At 49.3% G+C, this 15,936-nt stretch overlaps 1 protein-coding gene across 1 annotated transcript in view; it reads right to left on the reverse strand.

Annotated features, from left to right (window-relative positions):
• Positions 1 to 15,936, reverse strand: part of LOC121575567 (potassium voltage-gated channel subfamily KQT member 2) — a 110,274-nt gene that overhangs the window by 18,124 nt on the left and 76,214 nt on the right. The window contains exons 9-10 of the mRNA XM_041888742.2: positions 6,273 to 6,344; positions 6,015 to 6,044 (exon numbers count right to left, since the gene is read on the reverse strand). Of these exons, the coding sequence (XP_041744676.2) occupies positions 6,015 to 6,044; positions 6,273 to 6,344 (102 nt within the window). The remainder of the gene's footprint in view (positions 1 to 6,014; positions 6,045 to 6,272; positions 6,345 to 15,936) is intronic.

Consider the following 15,936-nt stretch of genomic DNA (forward strand, 5'->3'; position numbering starts at 1 on the left):
TCATCAGGACCAATCAGAAGATCAGAACTACTAGATTGAACCTACTTCATTTATTGCATAAAATGTCTGCACACAATGTTTCGGGGCTCTCTTCAGATAATAATAATAATAATAATAATAATAATATGCCATTTAGCAGACGCTTTTATCCAAAGCGACTTACAGTCATGCGTGCATACATTTTTGTGTATGGGTGGTCCCGGGGATCGAACCCACTACCTTGGCGTTACAAGCACCATGCTCTACCAGCTGAGCTACAGAAAGTGGATACTCATGGATGCGCATTGCAATTGTAAAATGTCAACACAATTGGAGACACCACGTCATTTTTAGTTAGCGACTGCTAACTAACTAAAACATTTTAGCTGGCTAGCTAATCATCTTAGCTAAATGTGGGGCAAACAATTCAGTTATTTACCGTTAATTTGAGGGATTGGGGTGAAAGAAATCGAGTTACATAGTGATACTTTACGATATACTGTATTGACAATATCGCAATATTTTAGCGCTAGTTGGCTGTACCTGCACCAAAACACCATTATTGTTCCTTCATAGCTTGTTCTCAATCTTTTCACATTGGGAGCCAATTTGTTTTCAGCACTTTTATTTCCATGACTGATCAAAACTCGTTCTCATGGCTTTCTGATCCCTCTGCAACAGACATATGGTGCGCAATAAAATCACAGTATCGAATCGCAATACGTATAGAATCATGAGACTCGCAATGCTGATGCATATATCTTATCGTGAGGTTCCTGGCAATTCCCAGCCCAAGTTCATTTGCCACAACAAATCTCTTCGCTAGCAAACGCGATGTCTTCTCCAAAACGGCAATGTGTCTCCAGCAATGTTTACTTTTTGGACGTTCTATGGCATCTCCACTTTCCAAGCATATATGACCACATGTAATATTTTGGTAAGTGATGCAAATAGTGAACTATGTAGGGCCAGGATGTAAAATATATGTAGCTGCAGCAATTTCTCTTATCTGATATGGTAAGTAATGGGGCTTAATTTATAGCTCCCTAAGAGTTTGACGAACGGGTCCGTGAACGCGATTCCAGATATATTTACCTCTGAATAAACTGCCTTTATTACACCATATCCACATCCAGTAAACTTGTGATTATCAACACTAACCTCATCGTTGTGGCGGCGGACAGCTAGCCTGTATCCCTCGTCATCCAGTTGAGTGAGTGGCAATGTCTTTTTCGTTCGTACCAATTTTTGGAAAATCCTCGGGTGTAGGACTTTCCGCCTTTAGTAGAAACCTGTTGAATTATTAAATTTGGTCTGGGAGGTCCTAATTGTTTCGTTGCCAATTTATCTCCATTTGTTCGCCGACAAAAAGGAACTTCTTTCAAACAATCCACTCTTTTCTCAGTTACGTTCATGGTTACGTAACGTATGACGAAAGCGCGTAAGTGCAAGCCCACAGACACCCATTGAGATTGTATTGAAGGCTCTGAAATTTGAAAAAAATAGATTTTACATGGGAGTCTATGACAGAAGTTCTGGGCGATTTTCAATCTGACTGAAATCGCCCCAAAAGGGGGTGGAGCCATTTGAAGCACGACTTTAGCCTGATTCGACATTTAGTGGCAGTGTGGCACTGTGGCAGATCAGACGTATAGATTACAACACTGATAACTACTGTTGCCGTGATATAATTGATTAGAAAAAAAATCCCTTCCTTTTCCCGTTTGGCAGTGCGTCGCCCATATCGCCCTATTGAACAGGCCGTCCCTGCTCAGGAGGAAAAAACGAATGTGTCACCAAATTTCACTGCTCTTCAAACTCCTCCTCTTCCCCCATTTCGGGACCATTTATCCACCTTAGGTTTCCCGTCTCTTCGTCGGCTTCTTCCCCTTCTTCTCCCAGGAGAACACAAGTGTTGGCCATGGGAGGCCGGCATGTAAGTACCAATTTGTTATTTTTTCTTTCATAGGACAGGGAGGTCTTTTGTAGCGGTTTCATTTTCGTTTCACTGGAAAATGTAAATGGTCCCTGGCATGCCATATAACTGGCACAGCCATCTCCTTTGTCCTGTAGTACTTTCCACAATTCTTGAAAGTACGGACAGTCACGACCCAGTATCACGGGATATGGTAGATCTTCAATCAACCCTAGGTTACCTCTGAACCGCCCTTTGGTGGTGTTGATGTCTACCACTGCAGTTGGATAAGTTTTGGTGTCCCCGTGTACACAGGTGATGTCCATGGGTGGAGCTGCAGCCCTATGCGGCTGGGTTAGTAGGGAAGGTATGATGAGGGAGACCATGCTCCTGGAGTCTAGAAGAGCATCTACTTCTTTCCCTTGTACCTGTACCCAACTGAGGTGCGGTGGGTGGCGGTGGGCTTGGACATGGGCAGAATTGGCATGGCAGTGGTGTAGATTGGAAATATCGACCTGCATGGGTTCCTCCTTCTTCGTACAGTTCCATGCGATGTGTCCTATTTCACGACAGCACTCCCGGGTGTCGGTATCAACCCCTCTATACCTCACCTTGCTTCAGGCTGTAAAACCTATTCCTGGCATCCATGTTCCCCATCCGTCCTTTGGATTATTTATTTCCAAACCCAGGGGTGGCTGCTATTTTTCTTCCACCTTCTTTGAGGCCTCCCTGTTCATGGGTGGTTCGGTTCTGATGGCTGGTTTTGAGCAGTTCTTCCGTTGCTCAACATCTCTCAACGAGGTCCACCACTCTGTCCGCCGTGGTGGGACTGCTCTGGCTGACAACTTTCTTTAGCTCATAAGGTAAGCCCCGGATGTAGTGGTCAATCACTATTCTTTCCACCATGGCCCCAGTACTGAGGGTCACGGGGTCCAGCCATTTTTTCGCTAGGTGGACCAGGTCAAACATCTGTGCCCTGGGTGTCTTCTCGGATTGATACGTCCACGTATGGAACCACTGCACCCTCAAAGAAACAGGGACTCCCAACAGGGCTAATATTTCCTTCTTCAGTGTGTCATAGTCACTGGCTTCTGTCGCTTCCAAATCCCCACAAAGAAATGGAGCCAGTATTCCTGCCCACTCTATCTGTGGCCATGCCTCTCATTCTGCCGTGCACTAAAATGTCTTTAGGAAAGCCTTAACGTCATCATTTGGCGTCATTTTCTGTAGATACCGCGATGGGTAGACCCGCAGTCTGTTGAGCAATTTTCACCGCAGTGATTTCAGCAGTTAACCTTTGCATGTCCATATCCATCTGCACTTGACACTTCCTTTGTTCGTCCAATAACAAGCGATTGGTTTCCGCTTGCTGGCGATTTGCTTCTTGTTGCATGTTATTGGAAGTGACCAATTGCTTCAACAGATCTTCCCTGGTTGTCAGCCCTTAAACCACAAATTTTTTTTATATATTTCTTTGCGTGTAGCGGTTTCGGGGCCGGGTTCTTTGCAAGGCAGGGTTTACACACAACACAAGTCCAACGAAAAGGTGAAACCTGTTTATTATGATCAGGCTTTGGCAGCGTTCTTGACAAATCATACCCAAAAGAAACAAAGTAAATACTTCGCTTCCCGTGGAAGGTCCTCCAAGCTTTGTCTTTAGCGGAAATCAACCCTTGTTAAAAGCCTATTTTCCTTTCGTCTTTTAAAGCCTCCTTTTCCTTCCGTACGCTTTGCCTCCTACTCCTTCACCTGCCGGGATCAAAACAAAGACAAAGAAAGAAACCCAGGGCGCGGTTAAAGTAGAGAGACTGATTGGTTTCACCTGTCTGCAGTTTGGCTCTGATTATAACTGGAGACAGGTGTGGCTGCTCTGCTGCAGTCTAGAAGTTTCCCCGGAGCTGTCCATGGTCCTGCCTCTGTGGGAATACTTCGCATTGCTGTCCGTGGTCCTGGCAGCCAAAAAAAACAAAAACTTGCAGGCACATAACGTCCATCCACAACACAACCCCTGAAACTGCTACACTATGCATAGTCACTTTAACTCTATCTACATGTACATATTACCTCGACTAACCTGTGCCCTCGCACATTGACTCTGTACCGGTACCCCCTGTATATAGCCTCACCACTGTTATTTTACTGCTGCTCTCTGTGGATGACTTCGTCAACCATTTTGAAAAGAAGGTTGACGACATCCGATCCTCGTTTGTTAAGTCAAATGACACCGCTGGTCCTGCTCATACTGCCCTACCCTATGCTTTGACTTCTTTCTCCCCTCTCTCTCCAGATGAAATCTTGCGACTTGTGACGGCCGGCTGCCCAACAACCTGCCCGCTTGACCCTATCCCCTACTCTCTTCTCCAGACTATTTCCGGAGACCTTCTCCCTTACCTCACCTCGCTCATCAACTCATCCTTGATCGCTGGCTATGTCCCTTCCGTCTTCAAGAGAGCGAGAGTTGCACCCCTTGTCAAAAAAAACTACACTCGATCCCTCCGATGTCAACAACTACAGACCAGTATCCCTTCTTTCTTTTCTCTCCAAAACTCTTGAGCGTGCCGACTTTAGCCAACTCTCTTGCTATCTCTCTCAGAATTACCTTCTTGATCCAACCAGTCAGGTTTCAAGACTGGTCATTCAACTGAGACTGCTCTTCTCTGTGTCACGGAGGCTCTCCGCACTGCTAAAGCTAACTTTCTCTCCTCTGCTCTCGTCCTTCTAGACCTATCTGCTGCCTTTGATACTGTGAACCATCAGATCCTCCTCTCCACCCTCTCCGAGTTGGGCATCTCCGGCGCGGCTCACTCTTGGATTGCGTCCTACCTGACAGGTCGCTCCTACCAGGTGGCGTGGCGAGAATCTGTACCCGCACCACGTGCTCTCACCACTGGTGTCCCCCAGGGCTCAGTTCTAGGCCCTCTCCTATTCTCGCTATACACCAAGTCACTTGGCTCGGTCATATCCTCACATGGCCTCTCCTATCATTGCTACGCAGACGACACACAATTAACCTTCTCCTTTCCCCCTTCTGATAACCAGGTGGCAAATCGCATCTCTGCATGTCTGGCAGACATCTCAGTGTGGATGACGAATCACCACCTCAAGCTGAACCTCGGCAAGACAGAGCTGCTCTTCCTCCCGGGGAAGGACTGCCCGTTCCATGATCTCGCCATCACGGTTGACAACTCCGTTGTGTCCTCCTCCCAGAGTGCAAAGAGCCTTGGCGTGACCCTGGACAACACCCTGTCGTTCTCCGCTAACATCAAGGCGGTGACCCGATCCTGTAGGATCATGCTCTACAACATTCGCAGAGTACGACCCTGCCTTACACAGGAAGCGGCACAGGTCCTAATCCAGGCACTTGTCATCTCCCGTCTGGATTACTGCAACTCGCTGTTGGCTGGGCTCCCTGCCTGTGCCATTAAACCCCTACAACTCATCCAGAACGCCGCAGCCCGTCTGGTGTTCAACCTTCCCCAGTTCTCTCACGTCCACTTTGACATTATGGGGTAATGTGTGTGACAACAAAATCAAAATTTTATCAATTTTCAATTCAGGCTGTAACACAACAAAATGTGGAAAAAGTCAAGGGGTGTGAATACTTTCTGAAGGCACTGTAAAATTGTGCGTTGCCTTACATTTGTTTTAGATTTGGGGACTATGAAGAGACCCCTGGTAACATGTCTGGTGGGGTGAGTAAGTCTTTCTGAATTGAGTTGTTTAAACAAACAATTTGGGATTTACAACAGAGATACTTCTCATAAAAACAAGAACTGGCATGCATAGTGTTGATATGAACCCTCTGAGTACAGTGAAGGGCAAGGCGTGCTGCTCTGTTCTGGGCCAGCTGAAGCTTTCTTAGGTCCTTCTTTGCTGCACCTGACCATACAACCGTGAAATCGTCAATATGTGATAAAACTAGAGCCTGTAGGACTTGTTTGGTCGAGTGTTGGCCACCTTAGTGATAATATGACATGGGATGGTACTCTCAATGATAGTGACTGTTTTGAACAGTCTTCAGGTTCAGTGTCGACTTTGGAACTGACCGGAAAATGGGTTGGAGATGAGAGTGAAATAGATTTTTTTTGACCTTGTTGTAAAATAAAGTTTTGATACTGACCTTGGGGAGGGTTCTGGTTGGGGTTCCTTCCTGTTTGGGCAGGAAACGCAAAGATACACACACACACATAAACAAACAAAAAACAGACAAACGCACATACAGTACATTCAATTGTCAATAATCTGTCAAATCTGATATAGTAGTATTGATGCTATATTTTTTATAGATGTAGTAGCACACTTTATTTTCCATCATGTTTCATAATGTTATAAAGACATTGCATCTTAGGAGGTGATGAATTCTGATTTTGTTTCTGACCTGAATGACAGTCCCGACTTGCTCTTCAGATTTCTTAGTAGATCCAGTTGATTTAGTGGCGGGATCAGTCTACTTATAAATAAAATACAAAAGACGTGTTGGTGTTACAGGGAGAAAGAAAAACATACCTCAGCATAGCTTCCCTGCATATAGAATGGCTTTGTTTTATTTCAAATTTTCTGTATGAATGTATATTATTCCCGATGCAATCACTGCCATTTATGGGTAGTAGGCTGTTGGGTGTGTGATTCTGTAGCCGGTGATTTGTCAGGTGCAGGAGGTGTAAATCACAGAATAATGGTTTATTCGATATCGTCGGGATATTCACCCATGTGTTTTGTTTTCCCCAGTGCGCTGTTAAGTCGCACTGTAGTTGTTTTACGCATTGCTGCGAACCGCTGTATTGGCCGAATAAACCATTATTCTGTGATTTACACCTCCTGCACCTGACAAATCACCGGCTACAGAATCACACACCCAACAGCATGGAGTCAGCAGGAGTGGGGAATATGCCTGGAGTCTTTGAGCGGGTCCGGGAGCGTTACAACATATTAGCCAGCTTGGGTGAAGCGATGGATCGGGTTCTCCAGGTCGTCCAGCACCTGGAGAGGAGAGGACCCGACCCTGCGGAACCAGCTGAGCGACCGGATCCAGCCACCCACACACCAGCACTCAGAGGTATTCACCTGTCTCGACCGCGGGAATACAATGGGACAGCGGCCCGCTGCCAGGGTTTCCTCCTGCAGCTGGACCTCTATTTCACCACTATCAGCCCTGCTCCATCGGATCGGGAGAAGGTGTCCGCCCTCGTCTCCTGCCTCTCGGGGAAAGCCCTGGAGTGGGCCAACGCGGTCTGGAGTGAAGGAGGAGACGCGTTGGACAACTACAGAGAGTTTGCTCGCCTCTTCCGGGCAGTCTTCGATCATCCCACCGAAGGAAGAGAGGCGGGCGAGCGTCTAGTCCATCTGAGGCAGGGGACGAGGACCGCGCAAGAATTTGCCCTGGAGTTTAGAACTCTAGCGGCTGGGTCCGGGTGGAACGAGCGGGCCCTCATCGACCACTTCCGATGCAGCCTGCGTGAGGACGTCCGTAGGGAGCTAGCCTGCCAGGATACCACGTTGACCTTCAACCAACTGGTGGACATGGCCATCCGGTAGGACAACCTGCTGGCTTCGAGAGGACGTCCTGGAAGGGGCCTGCTCGTTTCACCCCCCTTCAACCTGGATCACATTCTGATGGAGCTAGGTGGTGCAGCGTTCTGGGAGAATGGAGGACGACAGATCCAGTGTCACTCTTGTGGCAAGAGAGGACATTCTGCTGCATGATGTCGTCAGAGTTCTTCTGGTTCTGGAGGCGGCAGGCAGGGCACTCTCGCGTCACCCCAGGTAGCGCAAACCCACACTCGTTCAGAGCCCTCTGCTGCGCATTTCACCATCCACATCAACTTCCCTGATTACCCGGTAATTCTCCAGTGTAAGGAGCTGGTAGATTCAGGCGCAGCTGGGAACTTTATGGACAGGTCTTTAGCTCTTAGTCTACATACAGTGGGGAGAACAAGTATTTGATACACTGCCGATTTTGCAGGTTTTCCTACTTACAAAGCATGTAGAGATCCAGAAAATCACATTGTATGATTTTTAAGTAATTAATTTGCATTTTATTGCATGACATAAGTATTTGATCACCTACCAACCAGTAAGAATTCCGGCTCTCACAGACCTGTTAGTTTTTCTTTAAGAAGCCCTCCTGTTCTCCACTCATTACCTGTATTAACTGCACCTGTTTGAACTCGTTACCTGTATAAAAGACACCTGTCCACACACTCAATCAAACAGACTCCAACCTCTCCACAATGGCCAAGACCAGAGAGCTGTGAAAGGACATCAGGGATAAAATTGTAGACCTGCACAAGGCTGGGATGGGCTACAGGACAATAGGCAAGCAGCTTGGTGAGAAGGCAACTACTGTTGGCGCAATTATTAGTAAATGGAAGAAGTTCAAGATGACGGTCAATCACCTTCAGTCTGGGGCTCCATGCAAGATCTCACCTCGTGGGGCATCAATGAACATGAGGAAGGTGAGGGATCAGCCCAGAACTACACGGCAGGACCTGGTCAATGACCTGAAGAGAGCTGGGAACACAGTCTCAAAGAAAACCATTAGTAACACACTACGCCGTCATGGATTAAAATCCTGCAGCGCACGCAAGGTCCCCCTGCTCAAGCCAGCGCATAGCCAGGCCCGTCTGAAGTTTGCCAATGACCATCTGGATGATCCAGAGGAGGAATGGGAGAAGGTCATGTGGTCTGATGAGACAAAAATAGAGCTTTTTGGTCTAAACTCCACTCGTCGTGTTTGGAGGAAGAAGAAGGATGAGTACAACCCCAAGATCACCATCCCAACCGTGAAGCATGGAGATGGAAACATCATTCTTTGGGGATGCTTTTCTGCAAAGGGGACAGGACGACTGCACCATATTGAGGGGAGGATGGATGGGGCCATGTATCGCAAGATCTTGTAAGGGACGACTGCACCCTCAGTAAGAGCATTGAAGATGGGTCGTGGCTGGGTCTTCCAGCATGACAATGTCCTGAAACACACAGCCAGGGCAACTAAGGAGTGGCTCCGTAAGAAGCATCTCAAGGTCCTGGAGTGGCCTAGCCAGTCTCCAGACCTGAACCCAATAGAAAATCTTTGGAGGGAGCTGAAAGTCCGTATTGCCCAGTGACAGCCCCGAAACCTGAAGGATCTGGAGAAGGTCTGTATGGAGGAGTGGGCCAAAATCCCTGCTGCAGTGTGTGCAAACCTGGTCAAGACCTACAGGAAACGTATGATCTCTGTAATTGCAAACAAAGGTTTCTGTACCAAATATTAAGTTCTGCTTTTCTGATGTATCAAATACTTATGTCATGCAATAAAATGCAAATTAATTACTTAAAAATCATACAATGTGATTTTCTGGATTTTTGTTTTAGAGATTCCGTCTCTCACAGTTGAAGTGTACCTATGATAAACATTACAGACCTCTACATGCTTTGTAAGTAGGAAAACCTGCAAAATCGGAAGTGTATCAAATACTTGTTCTCCCCACTGTATATCCCCTGTCGCAGGCTGAAACTGAGGCTATGGAGACATATGTCTCATACGTCCCTCCACTTCACCCGCCTCCTCAACTTTATTTTTTGTGAAGAAGAAAGATGGGGGTCTGCGCCCTTGCATTGATTACCGTGCACTTAATCAAACTACCATTCACTATAGTTACCCTCTACCCCTCATTTCCTCTGTTATCGAATCAATGCATGGGGTGCGCTTCTTCACAAAATTAGATCTCAGGAGTGCGTACAACCTGGTGCGTATCCGGGAAGGGGACGAATGGGCATTATTGTGACAAGTACTGATGAAAAGTGGGTGAGACAGGGTAGGGAGGGGGAAGGAGCAGCCGGTTTGATACCTCATTTATCCGCCGGAGGACCTTAAACGGCCCCACAAACCGGGGGCTCTGTTTCTTGCAGGACAGCCAGACACGATCATCAGGTTGGTATACAGGGCCTCACTGCGGTGGGGGTCGGCTTGGTCCTTCTGCCGACGAATGGCCCTCTGGAGATGGACATGGGCGGTGTCCCAGACCTGTCCGGCCCTGTGGAACCACTCGTCCACAGCGGGCGCATCGGTCTGGCTGTGTATCCAAGGGGCCAGGGCCAGCTGGTACCCCGGGACGCACTGGAAGGGAGTGAGCCCCATGGAGGAGTGAACGAGGGAGTTCTGGGCATATTCTGCCCAGGGAAGAAACCTCGCCAACTCACCCTGCCCGTCCTGACAGTGGCAACGAAGAAACCTCCCCAGCTCCTGGTTCATGCGCTCCACCTGCCCATTCAACTGAGGCCTATACCCGGAAGTGAGGCTGGTCTTCCTTCTGCTCTCCAGGTTGCTGGGGTCCTGTTCCAACAGGTCTTCCGGCATTATGGACTTCCGGAGGACATCGTCTCGGACCGTGGCCCCCAATTCACCTCCCGAGTGTGGAAGGCTTTCCTGGAGAAGATCGGGGCCACGGTCCGAGCCCAATAGGTCTTCCATAATGCCGGAAGACCTATTGGAACAGGACCTCAGCGACCTGGAGAGCAGAAGGAAAACTGCATTATTTGGAGAACCGATCTACGACCACCATGACTGTGGTGAAGCTGTCAGAACGTGGAAGGGTGGTGACAAAGTCTATGGACAGGTGTGAGCAAGGTCACTGAGGCACTGAGAGAGGAACTAGTTTGCCTGTCGGGGCATTCCGAGGTGTCTTCATTTGGGCATATACGGAACAGGAGTTGACATAGCGGGAGACATCAGAAGCCAAGGTGGGCCACCAGTATTTTTGGGCTAGAGAATGCAGGGTGCGCGTAATACCAGAGTGCCCTGCCGTAAGGGTGTTGTGCGCCCAGATCAGCAGGCGGTCACGGATACAGGTGGGTACATACACGCGCCCCGGAGGGGCATTGGCAGGCGCTGGGTCCTCCTGAGCCGCAAGGCGGATGTCTTTGTCCACTTCCCAAATGACAGGTGCAACAATGAGAGACGAGGGCAGGATAAGACCCCCCAGATCCTCCGGTATGGTGCATCCTGGAGAGTGTGTCGCTTTCACATTCTGGGATCCTGGGTGGTAGGACAGAATTTATTGAAAGCGAGTAAGAATTTGGGCCCACCTGGCTTGATGAGAGTTTCGTTGCCCGTATGTGCTCCAAATTCCGGTGGTCAGTAAGAATCCGGAATGGATGGGCTGTGCCCTCCAGCCAATGTCTCCATTCCTCCAGAGCGAGGACCACTGCCAACAGCTCCCTGTCTCCAACTCCATAGTTCCTCTCTGCGGGGGTAAGCTTTTTAGAGAAAAAGGCACAGGGATACATTTTCTCTGGCTTACTGTCCCACTGGGAGAGGACCACACCCACGCCCTCCTCCGATGCGTCCACCTCCAGGATGAAAGGACGAGATGGATCTGGGTGTTTTAGGATGGGCGCTGTGGTGAACCTCTCCTTCAGTCTCTTGAAGGCAGCGTCAGCCTCAGGGTTCCAGGCCAGCTTCTGAGGTCCACCCTTAAGGAGAGAGTTGAGCGGGGCGGCTATGGAGCTCAAGGACCTGATGAAACGCCGGTAGAAATTGGCGAAGCCCAGGAAGCTCTGTAGGCCTTTGATGGTGGTGGGGACTGGCCATGACCTGACGGCGTCCGTCTTCACTCCTTCCATGAACACCCCGAGGACTGATCCTGTATCCCAGGAAGGAGATGGCCTGTTTGTGGAATTCGCATTTCTCCCCCTTCACCAACAGGCTGTGTTCACAGAGGCAGAGTAGGACAGCTCGGACGTCCCTGACGTGCTCCTCGAACGTAGCCGAGTAGATCAGGATATCGTTGATGTACACCACCACCTGTCTACTCAGCATGTCCCGGAACACGTCATTGACGAAGGACTGGAACACAGAAGGTGCGTTGGCGAGGCCATAGGGCATGACGCAGTATTCATAGTGGCCTGAGGTAGTGCTGAATGCCGTTTTCCACTCGTCTCCTTCCCGGAATCGGATCAGGTTGTAAGCACTCCTCAGGTCCAACTTGGTAAAGTATCGGGCCCCTCGTAGCTGCTCGATGGCCAACGGAACCAGAGGGAGGGGGTACCGGTACTTGGTGGTGACTGCGTTCAGCCCCCTGTAGTCAATGCATGGTCTCAGTCCTCCGTCTTTTTTGGCCACGAAGAAGAAGCTGGCGGAGGCAGGAGTCATACCGCCTAGATAGGGAGCTGCCAGGAGATCTGTGGTCCGTGGTGGTGTAGGGGGTGCTGCCCACCTCCATGGGTGAGGACTCGGAAGCAGGGCGGCTTCCATAGCTCAGATGGGGTGAGCGTCGAGGCTCCGGGAGGTGTTGGGAACGCTGTCTCTCTCTCAACATGTCGTCAAGACGGATGGACGTGGTGATGTGGGTATCAAGGTCCATCTCGTCGTCCCGACATGCGAGTTCCGTCTTAATGTCCTCCCGTAAGCCTCTCCTGAAGGCCATGTGCAGAGCACGCTCATTCCAGCCGGAAGACGCCGCCACCGTGCGAAAGCTCAGAGAGTACTCAGACGCGGGCCCTTCTCGCCATCCTTTCCCTCCGTGGGATGATCAAACACCGCCCTGAAACGAGCGAGGAAGGTGGGGTAGGGATGCGCCACTGCCTCCTCTCCTTCCCAGACTGCCGTGGCCCAATCCAGCGCCTTTCCTTTAAGTAGCGAAATCACCAGCACTATCCTGGCTTGGTCAAATGGATATGCCCCAGGCTGACGCGCCAAATAAAGTGAAACCTGTAGCAGGAAGCCGCTACATTTAGTAGTTTTACCGTCATAGCTCTGGTAGGCCGAGGGTTCCCGCAGAAGTGGGTGATAGCACGGGAACAGGTGGCTTGGATGCACTCGCCGCTCCCTGAGGTGGAACCGCAGCGCTGGCTCGAGGGGGCGAAACACCCTTTCCTCGTCTGGACTGACCACCGTAACCTGGAGTACATCCGGGCAGCGATGAGGCTGAACCCTCGCCAAAAGCTTGAATTCTGGGAGGATGTTTTCAATTGCCTTGTAACCAGAACTAAGATGGCATTTTCATAATTTTTGGGGAATGCAGATAAGAGAATGTGACACAGTAACAAACAACTGCATAACTATCCCGTTCAGTAATCGTCCATAGTTTTGTAAAAGATACTTGTCTTACGTAACGTTATGTTTGAACTTGACTGTAGTCATACAGCCTTTCAATTTAATTTCACCCCCCAACTTCCAAAGTAGCCTGTTGTTCCATATGAGACAACACATCCGGCACACTTTAATTTATCTAAGACTTGCAGTACCTATCCAATGGAAACCTTTCTCTGCATATGAGGTAAAAAGTACCCAGTCCTTTGGCCCTGGGCCCACCATGCGACAATCAGATATGGCCCAGTTGCCTGTTCGCATTTTTCCCTTCCACCATCAATCAATACTCAAGCTCAAGTCAGCCATCTATACACCTGGCATAGTTCATTAACATAAAGAAAGACTAATCACTAACAATATGCTTAGACAAGCCTGTGACATCCTAACAGGGGACCAAATAGTCACAAACTAACTGAAATTGTGAACCATAATTCATCAACATTTAATTTGAAATGGAACAGAGCGGAATACATCAGTCTTTTTCATTTGTCTTCATCTACCGTGTGTGTGTTTGTGTGTGCATAATGGTATGCTGTGCCGTGCGGTGTGTTTGTGTGCGAGAGCGAGCGAGAGAGAGAGCGAGAGAGCGAGCGAGACCGAGTGCGAGTGTGTGCGCGCGCGTTACTGGACATTGAGTGGGGGACAACACCCATCTAATATATTTACAGTTACATTTACATGATTTAGCAGACGCTCTTATTCAGAGCGACTTACAAATTGGTGCATTCACCTTATGATAGCCAGTGGGACAACTACTTTACAATTATTATTATTATTTTTTTCATTCTTAATTTTTGAGTATATTTATAAATGTTTCCTTATCCTTTTTATTTTTTTTGGGGGGTGGGGGGGGTAGAAGGATTACTTTTATACTATCCCAGGTATTCCTTAAAGAGGTAGGGTTTCAAGTGTCTCCGGAAGGTGGTCAGTGACTCCGCTGTCCTGGCGTCGTGGTGCCAGAGCAGCGAACAGTTTTGACTGGGCTGAGCGGGAACTGTGCTTCCACAGAGGTAAGCAGGCCAGAGGTGAAATAACGCAATGCCCTCGTTTGGGTGTAGGGACTTATCAGAGCCTGAAGGTAAGGAGGTGCCGTTCCCCTCACAGCTCCGTAGGCAAGCACCATGGTCTTGTAGCAGATGCGAGCTTCAACTGGAAGCCAGTGGAGTGTGCGGAGGAGTGGGGTGACGTGAGAGAACTTGGGAAGGTTGAACACCAGACAGGCTGCAGCATTCAGGATGAGTTGTAGGGGTTTAATGGCACAGGCAGGGAGCCCAGCCAACAGCGAGTTGCAGTAATCCAGACGGGAGATGACAAGTGCCTGGATTAGGACCTGTGCCGCTTCCTGTGTAAGGTAGGGTCGTACTCTGCGAATGTTGTTGAGCATGAACCTACAGGATCGGGTCACAGCTTTGATGTTAGCAGAGAACGACAGGGTGTTTTGAGGATGGGTGCAACTCTCGCTTTCTTGAAGATGGAAGGGACATAGCCAGCGGACAAGGATGAGTTGATGAGCGAGGTGAGGTAAGGGAGAAGGTCTCCGGAAATGGTCTGGAGAAAAGAGGAGGGGATAGGGTCAAGCGGGCAGGTTGTTGGGCGGCCGGCCGTCACAAGTCGCAAGATTTCATCTGGAGAGAGAGGGGAGAAAGAAGTAAAAGCATAGGGTAGGGCAGTGTGAGCAGGACCAGCGGTGTCATTTGACTTAATAAATGAGGATCGGATGTCGTCAACCTTCTTTTCAAAATGGTTGACGAAGTCATCCACAGAGAGGGAGGAGGGAGGGGGAGGAGGAGGAGGATTCAGCAGGGAGGAGAAGGTGGCAAAGAGCTTCCTAGGGTTAGAGGCAGAGGCTTGAAATTTAGAGTGGTAGAAAGTGGCTTTAGCAGCAGAAACGGAGGAAGAGAATGTAGAGAGGAGGGAGTGGAAAGATGACAGGTCCGCAGGGAGTCTAGTTTTCCTCCATTTCCGCTCGGCTGCCCGGAGCCCTGTTCTCCGAGCTCACAATGAATCGTGAAGCCACGGAGCAGGAGGGGAGGACCGAGCCGGCCGGGAGGATAGGGGACATAGAGAGTCAAAAGATTCAGAGAGGGAGGAGAGGAGGGTTGAGGGGGCAGAATCAGGAGATTGGAGGGAGAAGGATTTAGCAGAGGGAAGAGATGATAGGATGGAAGAGGAGAGAGTAGCGGGAGAGAGAGAGCGAAGATTGCGACGGCACATTACCATCTGAGTAGGGGCAGAGTGAGTAGTGTTGGAGGAGAGCAAGAGAGAAAAGGATATGAAGTTGTGGTCAGAGACTTGGAGGGGAGTTGCAGTGAGATTAGTAGAAGAACAGCATCTAATAAAGATGAGGTCAAGCGTATTGCCTGCCTTGTGAGTAAGGGGGGATGGTGTGAGGGTGAGGTCAAAAGAGGAAAGGAGTGGAAAGAAGGAGGCAGAGAGAAATGAGTCAAAGGCAGACGTAGGGAGGTTAAAGTCACCCAGAACTGTGAGGGGTGAGCCATCCTCAGGAAAGGAACTTATCAAGGCGTCAAGCTCATTGATGAACTATCCAAGGGAACCTGGAGGGCGATAAATGACAAGGATGTTAAGCTTGAATGGGCTAGTGACTGACAGCATGGAATTCAAATGAGGAGATAGACAGATGGGTCAGGGGGAAAACAGAGAATGTCCATTTGGGAGAGATGAGGATTCCTGTCCCACCGCCGCACTGACCAGATGCTCTCTGGGTATGCGAGAACACATGATCAGACGAGGAAAGAGCAGTAGGAGTAGTAGTGTTTTCTGTGGTAATCCATGTTTCCGTCAGCGCCAAGAAGTCGAGGGACTGGAGGGTGGCATAGGCTGAGATGAACTCTGCCTTGTTGGCCGCAGAATGGCAGTTCCAGAGGCTACCGGAGACCTGGAACTCCACGTGGGTCATGCGCGCAGGGACCACCAGATTAGAGTGGCAGCAGCCACGCTGTGTGAAGCGTTT

This window comes from Coregonus clupeaformis, chromosome 10 (genome assembly GCF_020615455.1).
Source record: "Coregonus clupeaformis isolate EN_2021a chromosome 10, ASM2061545v1, whole genome shotgun sequence".
Lineage (NCBI taxonomy): Eukaryota > Metazoa > Chordata > Actinopteri > Salmoniformes > Salmonidae > Coregonus > Coregonus clupeaformis.